The 10,907-nt window shown below is 38.0% G+C and overlaps 1 protein-coding gene across 1 annotated transcript; it reads right to left on the bottom strand.

Moving 5' to 3' along the window:
• Positions 1–92: 92 nt before the first annotated feature.
• LOC116723397 (motor neuron and pancreas homeobox protein 1-like) lies at positions 93–3,233 on the bottom strand. Its single transcript, XM_032568248.1, has 3 exons — positions 2,671–3,233; positions 1,872–2,032; positions 93–1,018 (listed from the first exon to the last, which is right to left on the bottom strand). The coding sequence occupies exons 1-3, from the start codon at positions 3,137–3,139 to the stop codon at positions 692–694; spliced, it is 957 nt and encodes a 318-aa protein (XP_032424139.1). The 5' UTR covers positions 3,140–3,233; the 3' UTR covers positions 93–691.
• Between the last annotated feature and the right edge of the window lie 7,674 nt (positions 3,234–10,907).

Raw genomic sequence — 10,907 nt, 5'->3', positions numbered from 1 at the left:
ATATTAGATTGTACATTAAAATAAAAAAATCTGTTTAAAATAATACCAGGAGAATTCTATGTTAACTCATTTTAAAACATTGTTCACTGGAAAGTATTTTGAGACTGTGACTTTAATTAAATTAACAAGCAATTTAACATGACAAAAACAGTCCTGTACATCAACATTTCTCATAAAAGTGTGAAGTTAAAAAGTGTTGACCACATGAATATTATATTCCAAGAGATAAAATGTTAAGAACGTTAAAATACAACATACTTTGCAGTAGACAAAGAAAAGGGAATATTTAGGGACATGGTTCACGTGTTTCCATCTACAAATCTGTTTTGACTCTTTGCCCAAAAGTGTAACCAAGAATAAAATAAGTATATCTCGTTTAAGTGCATACACAATAACAGTTTAGTTATTGTGTGTAATCTGCTTTATTACCTGTGCAGGTCACTTCTTACAAACATAAACATAAAATCTTGCATGCATGTCTTTAAACTGTAAGGGAAAAGTGATCAACTCAAAATCATTGTGCAAAGGCTAAAGAGCACAACAATTTACTGAAACATTTTTCTGCTGGAAACATGGAACTGTAGTTTGGCCTAAAACATCTTTTCTTCCAGGAACTCTGCTGTAGTTACAAAAATCATAATAAATATTAAACAAAATAAACATATAGTAAGTACAGATCCACAAATTCATCCTATGAAGAAGTTCCACTTCTTTCTCTTGGAAGACCTTCCTCAATCTCTTCCTCAGAGTAAGAAGTGTAGATCCCTGCCCCATCTCCTCTGTATCTTGTGAAGGTGACAGAGCTCAAAGATGCTTTGCTCAGCTGTTTCATTTCTTCTAATCCAAACTCATCCTCCACCTCTCTCTCCCTTTCACCTTCCAGGCGTGAGCTGAGGGAGATATGATTATGTTTGAGACTCTGTATGTCCATTGTATTGTCAGATGTTGCAGTGAGTTGATCCCTCGCTTTGCGACTTCTCTTCCACTTCATACGTCTGTTCTGGAACCAGATCTTCACCTAAAACAGACAAGATGATTGAAGCTTGATATCACCTTCTTTTCACTTTGAAATATATTTTTTTATCTTGTCCTGAAATATATCACTGTTTTACTTCACTTAATAGAAACAGAACAAAAACTATAAAAATACTGTAGCGTGGTATATAATGCCAAACATAATACTACATTATCACAGTATAGCTTACAAATAACTTAGCAAATTACAATAATGCACAATACTTGTATCCACTATGCTATATATTGCAGTCATATTCAGTCAATTAGAATACATGTCTAAATGAGTCTCGTTTGTCAGATCAATGGTACCTTTTAAAATAACAACCGCTAAGCAGGTTTTAAGAACACATTTCTTTTTTAAAAAATACTTTTTTTATTGGTCTGATATAATAATCTAATTTTTAAATATCATGTTTTAATTTGCTGTAAGTGAAAAATCATCATCATTAACAGAAATAAAGGTTTCAAACATCCTTCAGTGTGTAGTAATTTAATGGGTTTCACTTAGTGATAAAGTTCCTAAAATATATGATCTTTTCTACAATGTTCTAATTTATTGACTGTGTAGGTACTGTACTATACATTCAGCCCAGCTGTAATACATTATAGACGTCGTGCCACAATTTGAAAACAAAATAAAAAATACAATATTTTTAAAAATGCATTAAAATATAAATAGAAAAATATAATTATATCAACCAAGACCTGCCTGATTTTATTGTATGTTGCAAGCAGTTTAAAGACATTCATCTTATAATACCTTAGGACATGTACCCTAATGACATTAAATAACATTTTACAAAGCAGAAACATTTCCTGTGTTTCTGATTGAAATGCATTTCCCACTATCTAACCTGAGTCTCCGTCAGCATGAGCGAAGTGGCCACCTCGAAGCGTTTGGGCCTGGACAGATACTTGTTGAGCTTGAACTGATTTTCTAGTTCCAGCAGCTGCTGACTGGTGAACGCTGTCCTGGGCCTTCGACACTTCCCCAGTAAGGCTGCCTGACCTGGTGCTAGGACAGAAGCATAAACATTGTATTCATTATTAGTGATAAAAAATAAACTGATGGCTCGCACTAAAGGTGCCAGTCTGCCTGTAGGTTACAATGTCCCCTTTTTCCTAACATTTATTCCAATGAGTGATTGATTTTGGAGGTTGTAATAAACTCTACAGAGGTCCATCACATTAACGAAAACCCTGCATGAACAAACAGCTGATTAATGGGAGATCCTTTGCAGGTTTTACCTTGTTGGCAAAAAAAACAAACAAAAAAAAACATTATTGTGCCAAACCTATTTTTCTGTCAATCACAGCTGCACATTCAGAATATCAAGAAATCAATACATAAAAAACAACTAAGTAGTTATTTGGAAAAAAAGCACATTACTTGTTTTTAAATGTAGCTATACTTTCTTCGTCCCATAATTTCACTAATAAAAAAATAGCTGTTTTTGCAGTAAATTTTCAAATGCTTCTCTTCAGAGGACAAAGTCTGGGAGACATTTATTAACGTGTTAATTTTAAAATATTTATTATTATTATTATTATTATTATTATTATTATTATTATTATTATTATTATTATTACTTAAAGCGTTTAGTTAATTATAAAACTTTTAGAAAACAGAATGATATTTCACAATGAACCCACCTACATACTCTCCAAATCTTGGCATCACCATTCCTCCTCTGACCCAGGGATTCACTGGAAGCATCGTGGGCATGCTGCCTCCCTTCGTGTGCTCCGGATGAGGCTGAACCAGCTGCGCAAAGGCTGGATACATCAAGGCAGGGTGCTGGCCTCCGAGGCCCGCCAGCGGATACATGGACCCCGGATGCATTCCAATAAGACCTACTTGTTGCAGAGCGGTGAATCCAGACGGAGACAGGTTGAAGAGATGCGGCTTGGACACCGCAGACAGCTGGGCTGGAGATGTGCTTGGATACTTTGGATGAGAAGAGGGCGAATCTGAGCCGTGGGTCGACGCTGGACTAATATCAGGGCTCCTGTTGTGAAACAATCTCGGGGACACACAGTCCCGGTCCGTCCCCCTGTCTGAATCATGCGCCAGCAGCGCGTCAATGCGAAAGTTTTTGGACTTCTCCATGGCGATAGTCATTCTCCCCCAAGACGCAGGCGGTACTTAAGTTTGAGGGGGAAAAAAAATCTTTTTTTCTAATTGAGAAAATTAAATGTCACTTGTTGGTGCCAGTTGGTGCACTGTAAAAAAAGTCAGTAAATTTACGGTAAAAAACTGTAAAAAACCAACAGTTTTTGACCGTCGTATCCAAAAACATTGCATTACCGTAGAAATTACATGGAACTACCGTAAGTCGAAACTGCAAAGAAAGTCAGTAAATTTACGGTAAAAAACTGTAAAAAACCAACAGTTTTTGACCGTCGTATCCAAAAACATTGCATTACCGTAGAAATTACATGGAACTACCGTAAGTCGAAACTGCAAAGAAAGTCAGTAAATTTACGGTAAAAAATTGTAAAATGCCAGCAGTTACTGACCAGAATATTCACAGCATTATACTGCCGTAGAAAATACATGGCATTATCATAACTGAATAAACATATATCCTAAATAATTGTGACAGTCACGAATGTAGAAAATACAGAAATATAGTGTAAAAATATAAGTAATTGTAAAGTTCTTAAAAAATTGTAATATTGCCAGCAGTTAATTACCCTAAACTTAACAGTAGCAATCAGCCAAAATTACAAATTTTGCTGATGTTTAGATCTACAATGTAAAAGCGTAAACAAGACTGCAAAATAATTTTTTACAAAGAACAGAATGCTGGTGTGATATTTTGGTTTCTTTTTTAATAATGCCTTTAATACACCAAACTGAAATCTCAGCAGTAGACCAGGCATCGATCTGGCGATCCACCGATTGCAAAGCAAACTCCTACAGCCAACGCCACCATCATTTATGAGAGCATTTGATCATTAACATTAAGAGAACTGTATGTTAGCCCCTCTTGCTTGAATGAAGCTGAAGTTGGTTTCCAATTGCTGCTTCCAATTTGGGAAATGGCTAAAGGGCAATTCCACCTAATTTTTCACTGCAATCAGCATCTTTAATTTACTCTAGCTAAAAAACTACAACACCTAGACTCTTCAAATCTGGACTAGATTATTCTCAACTCATATCAGAATATTTAGAACCAAGTGTGGGATTTGTAAAACCTTTATCTGATTTGTGAAACTTCAATAAAGAACAATTCTAGTGTTATCCAAAATCATACAAGTTGTAAAGTCACCCATCATTGAAGTTTCACAAATCCCACACTTGGTTTTAAATATTGTGCTATTAGTAGAGAATAGTCTAGAGCAGGGGTCCCCAAACTTTTTCCTGCGAGGGCCACATAGCTGTTCCTTTCTCTGCTCGGGGGCCGGTCTTAGTTTTTGGAGAAAGATACCTTAGAAACTTATTGTCGGCGGGGGGGGGGGGGGGGGGCTGTTCTGTCTTTGAAACTGTCGACGGGGGGGGGGGGGGGGGGGGGGGGGGGGGGGGTTGCTGACTACGACACATTCGCGGTCGCTTTTAGATAGATTTTTACCCAGAATGGAAATGGAAAAAACCGTGAGTGAAACGGTGACTGGGACTGACTAGTATATATTTGAGGGAAAGTTAGTTTAACATCTGCTCAAGAGCCCCCTGGTGGTTGAAGAGAAATCCACAAACCAGAAAATACAATATATGAAAAAATACACTGAATGCTCTCTGGTATGAGGAGGCGGGCCAGATCCGGCATTGCCAGACCAAATGACGCAGGCCGTAGTTTGGGGACCCCTGGTCTAGAGAGTTTTTCATTTTGTTATTGTGATAAATAGTAGGGTTTACAGTAAATGGAGACTGTTATTTGTCATGTAAACAAATAATTATCTAGTTTGCATTGCTGCTTGATCCTTCAGCATCAGCAGCAAGATTCTTTTAACTCTGTTCCTGTAGTGGTGTCCTGAACTCAACACAGTAAAGTCACTGTGCTAACTAAGGTTGCTAACTAGGGTGCTGAGAGCCCAGTAGGCCTGGTCCTTGTCAAGATGCTGCTACTGTCTTTGAAATCAAATTTCTGCTATTTTTGCACGTTCAGGAGGAGAAGGGCAACACATCACAGGTGAGTCCCTTTCACGGTTTCAACTGAAGTTAGCTAACTTTAACCAACTGACAAAGAAATGTGTAGTTTCTGAGCCATGCTGTTTATGTACATGCACTGCAGCTAGATATTTTTACTATATGGAACATTTAATCTTCACAGATGCAACACTTCCATTAATGTTTCTGTAGGAACGGCTGCATAGATTATATTTCTGGTCTACTTCAGACTACATGTGCTTAAAGTTATTGTTAATGGCAGAAGCAACTTTTTCCAAGTTTGGTTCAATAATTAATTTGAATTACTTTGAGTGTGAAATGTTCATGCATGCAAGTTAAATCTCTGAAGAACATGTTAGCTTTTGTTTCAATATTTTGGTAATACTTAGAAGTATAAAGCTTGGCATCAGAGATATTATTTAATATTTTCCTTTGACCTCTTGACTCTCACACCCAAAATACTTGCACTAAAGTCACTGGGTCCATGACAGTTGAAGGATTTGAAGATAAGAGAATTTAAATATTAATATTTTACAGCTTTTCTCAGTTTGGGTGCATCTCTCAGAACAGAATTGAAATTCTTAAAACTACCTGTTCAATCTTCAAATTACTGTGTCACTTCTGCACATCAAAACAATTAGTTTTGCAAGTTTTGCTTTTGTACATCATGTAGCTGGTTATGTACACTTCTATGCTTTTATAATTGTAATTTGCTTTTATCGTCTTGATCAAAATATGTTAACCCTCCTGTTGTCCTCGGGTCAAAATGACCCGCCACTGTGTTAAACCCCCCCCCCCCCCAAAAAATCCCCTAAATGTAATTTTTTTAACTTGAGATTTTAAGACTTTTCCTAGATTGGCCCAGACAATAGAAAAAGTTCAGTGTTGCTTTTATTCTCATTTCCATGTAAGCTGTACAAAAAAAGGTACAAAGATGGTCTTCAGGTCAAAATGACCCGTGAGGCAAATGGAGTTGAAATCAAGGTCACAGAGTTATTTACAAACCATAAAATGTTACAAAGTTTTAGTTGTGTCTCAGATCAATCAGTAGCAGAAGTGAGCAGAGAGTGGAAGGCCAATTTTCCGAGCCACAATGCCAGTCAAACTCTTTCACACCTACTCAAGACTGATGCGATTTGATGACCGTGAATCAAGACCAGCAAGACGTATGACAGACAAACTTGCAGCCATAAGAGAGGTATGGGACAAGTGGGTGGAGCGGTTGCCCTACCTCTACAATCCAGAGCCTGATGTAACAGTGGATGAGCAACTGGTTCCATTTAGAGGTAATCTGTTTTCATATTTGTAATAAAAGTGATTTTCACTATTGATTTCTTTGACTGTTTTCTGTGACACTGATACTAATCACTGATGCTAATGTCTTTTGTCCAAAGGTTGTTGTCCTTTCCGGCAGTATATGCCCAGCAAGCCAGCAAAATATGGGATCAAGTCATGGGTGGCTTCTGAATCAAGCTATGCTTGGAAAATGCAAGTCTATACTGGGAAGTCAACCAGTGGATGCCCAGAGAAGAACCAGGGGTTGCGAGTTGTGCTTGATGTGACAGAGGGACTGAGGGGTCACAATGTGACATGTGACAATTTCTTCAACTCTTATGAACTCGGACAGCAGCTCCTGAAGAGGAAGATCACCATGGTTGGTACAGTTCAAAAGAACAAGCCTGAGCTCCCACCTGCACTGCTTGGGTCAAAGGAGAGAGAGGTCTTCTCCTCAAAGTTTGCCTTCACACCCACCACCACTCTAGTTTCCTACCTCCCAAAGAAAAACAAGAATGTAGTTCTTCTGAGCACACTGCACAAAGACGGCGACATTAGTGACCGTGAGGACAGGAAGCCAATCATCATCCTGGAATAAAACCGAAACAAAGGAGGTGTGGACAACCTAGATAAGGTGATTGGAGCATATAGCTGCAGAAGAATGACTGCCCGCTGGCCCCTGGTCATCTTCCACAACATCATTGATGTGTCCTCCTACAATGCCTTTGTGATTTGGATAGAGATCAACCCAACCTGGATGTCTCATAAGCACAACAAGAAGAGGGTGTTCCTGGAGCAGCTAGGAAAGGCACTTGTAACTCCACTCATTGAAAGAAGGAAGCATGTCCCCCACACAGAAGCCTCAGCAGCAGTTGTGAAAGCTATTCAGAGTGCAGCAGCTCCTGATCAACCTGAGGATCCATCTACCACAGCCACTTCCTCAGCTAAGCCAAGTAAGAGGAAGAGATGTCAGTTCTGCCCTCAGACTGTAAAACACATACTGTGTGCTGCAGGTGTAAGAAATATATCTGCAAAGGCTGTGCACTTGCATACTGCCCTACATGTGCCAATTAGTTGAATGGGTTATGTTATTTTTCATATTTTTGTATTGTACATCCTCTTGTTCACTGGAGAAAAGTAAAAGAAAATTAGTCACTGTGATGAATAAAAATGCATTCGAAACTCATTTTGCACATTTTTTTTCTTAAGCTATAGAAATTCAAGTGGAGAGGGAAAAGTCAAGTATTCACACATTTTGTGGTGAGTGACAATATACAAGATAGAATTTGGTGTTTAAAATTCAATTAAGCTGCTTATATTGGGGGTTTATTGAAGACGGGTCATTTTGACCCGGAGGATAAAGGGTGTATACAGAAAATGAGGACAACAGGACAACAACGTGTCTGTGTTGAATTCTCAACTTCCAAAATAGCATCAGTTCATTGTGTAAGTCTTAACATGCATAAGTCTTAAAGTTGTCATAATGTGAATCATATATTAATTAATTTATATTCTATTATTTTCTAAATCTGTCCTGAATTGGTAAATTGCTCCCAAGTGAGTCCTGAGTTTCTCTAACAGGTCAGTGTATGAACCATTAGCTCAACCAACGATCAACCAGTTTTCTGAAACAGATTGGAGGTGCATCTTGTGAACCATCAGTTGGCAACATTATGCTCTATATAGTCAGAACACAACACAATGTTACATGTCTGAGAACTGATGAACAAGTATCTGGGCAGAGTGAACAGCCAGAGAGAAGAAGAGGAGTGAGGCTGAGGAGGAAATAGTTGGGAGGAAAGCAGAAGAAGAGTCAGAAGAGGCTGAGGACATCTGCCAGTTTCCATCAGTCCAACATCAGGACATGGCTGAGACCCACAACATGATGCTGATGGAGGTCCTCCCACCCTACTGTTCATTCCTTAACCCCACTGAGGAAAAAAGATTCCTCAGTGGAGTTAAGGAACAAAGTGACTATGGAAATTAAAATGTAATGTAATTTCTACAGCACTGTACAGTTTTCCTTGAGGAGATTGTCCTGTGGCTCCTTTTCTACTTTTTTTGTTCTCTGCATTTCTGTCTTTTTCTTTCTGAATCACCATGGCATGGTCCATGAATAAATTATAGCAAAAGCGTAAATCAGTGTTTCTCAATCCTGGTCTTCAGCGTCACCCTGTCCTGCAGGTTTAGGTATTTCCCTTCTGCCACACACCTGAATTGTATCTCTGGATGATTAACAAGCTTCTGCAGTACTTGATTGTCATCCAATCATTTGAATCAGCTGTTCTGGAGTAGAGGCACATCTAAAACATGCAGAGCAGGGGGGCGTTGAGGACCAGGGTTGAGAAACACTGGCGTAAATGATCCTTTTGTAGTCTCTTCTCATGACTAATCGATTTGACTGTCTTATCTGTACATAGAGAGACTATAACTTATTATTTTGAGTCACTGATATGTTAACAGACAGGATTTTAAGAGCTGAACTAAGGATTTTGAAAGCAAACAAATGCTATTTTTCCTGTTTCTACAAATTGTTTTGAGAAATGCGCTTACTGTTTTGTAAATGCCAACAATGACTCGAGAAATGCACCAAAAGTGACTGAGAAAAACTAACCTAGCATAAATTGTCTCAGCTGTATCAATTTGTTTGCCTGTATGAAAAGTGTTCACATTTACAGCTTTGTTTCTGCTAGCTTGCAGGAAATGTAACTTACATAAATGGTTGAAGACAACCTATTGGCCTTCATGAGACTCAGATAAATGGTGAGTATCTATTTCATAAATTGCCTAAAACAGTTATATTTGTTTTTAGTTTGTGTATTTTGTCTGGTTGCAGACCAGAGGATCACACCTGTTGACAACAAACAAAGGTTTAACTACTGAATTTTCAGTCAGAAATGATCACACCACCTGGTTGAAGTACCTGTGTCCATATGCAAGTCAACAAAGGTGAAACAAACATTTAAGCGAATAAGATGTTCATGTAGTGCATCTTTCTAACTTTTTCTTTTTGTTTTCCAGCAGAGAGGAAACACCCGATTGACAACATGCGAGTCTCAATTTCAACCTGTGACTGGGAAGACTACAACCATCCTGAGCAACGTCTGATCTCAGCGACTTGTGACTCTCAACCCAGAACAAGAATCCTTTTATCACCATTTTGTCTTCTACAATATGTTATCTCTTATGTGGACACATACTGTTTGTTTTGTTTTTGTTTTCCAGATCTCAGTAATACCGTGAGGAAACTGGACATAAAATAGAATCAGTTCTTTTTTTAACTTGACTTTTTAAATAGAAATTGTTTCTTTAAGTGGATTACTCGTAATCTGTATTTTTGTTTAATTAGAAATTATTTTCTTTATAACTTTCTGTATAGAAATGCTTGACAAGTTACACTTCCTTGGTTGTTGTACTATAATTTGTATGGTAAAATTCTGGTAGGAACAGAGACCAGTAATTTACCATAAGTTTTTTTTGGGGGGGAGGGTTTACAATAAAATGTCAATATATCATACAGTCTGGATGTGTTTTTCACTCATGTAGATATTATGCCTCAGTCAGCATGACCGTATTTACTACGGCAAAACCACATTTTATTTTTTTTAAAATATTTTAGGAAGTACGGTATTTTACCGTATTTTAAAAATACGGTAGAATCCTGCATTTACAACATACGGTAAAAAACTGGCAGCTGTGGTTGCCAGAATTTTACCGTATATTAAAAATACGGTAAAATCCTGCATTTACAACATACGGTGAAAAACTGGCAGCTGTGGTTGCCAGAATTTTACCGTATTTCAAAAATACGGTGAAATCCTGCATTTAGCAAATACGGTAAAAAACTGGCAGCTGTGGTTGCCAGAATTTTACCGTATTTTAGAAATACGGTAAAAAACTGGCAGCTTTGGTTGCCAGAATTTTACCGTATTTTAGAAATACGGTAAAAAAATGGCAGTTTTGGTTGCCAGACTTTTACCGTATAAAGACGGTAAACTTCTGGCAACTCAGCTGCCAGTTTTTTACCGTAAAATGAGGCCGTTTTTTTTTACAGTGTGCCTTTCCTTCTTGTGGAAGAATTGTCCTCTCTCTGACCAATTCCACTTTGATCATATGCGTAATCCTCCCCCCGTTTCTTCGCCCACCCCAGCAGTGAAAGGAAAAATTACTGGCACACAATAGTGCCATAAAATCTCCTCCCCCTGTGATTGGCCAGGGCCTTGCAGCACATGGTCAGGACACTTACACTCTCTTGGATTATTGAGCGCCTCTTTCAGCACACCCTTGAACTGTTCAGTTTGACTAAAAGAAAAAAGCACATCACACTTATCCTTAATATAGATTTTCAAAATAATTTTTTTACATTTCTTTTCCAAATTAAAAGATTGTCACTTGTTTATATGGTCCCCATCTGTTCTGCTCTCATTCTGTCACTTTCTTACATTCTCATTTAGCTTATCGCTGTGTTATCCATCACCTCATATATGAGCCCAGCTTTATGTGA

Source organism: Xiphophorus hellerii, chromosome 7 (genome assembly GCF_003331165.1).
Source record: "Xiphophorus hellerii strain 12219 chromosome 7, Xiphophorus_hellerii-4.1, whole genome shotgun sequence".
NCBI classification, from domain to species: Eukaryota; Metazoa; Chordata; class Actinopteri; order Cyprinodontiformes; family Poeciliidae; genus Xiphophorus; species Xiphophorus hellerii.
This window is presented reverse-complemented; position numbering and strand designations above follow the sequence as displayed.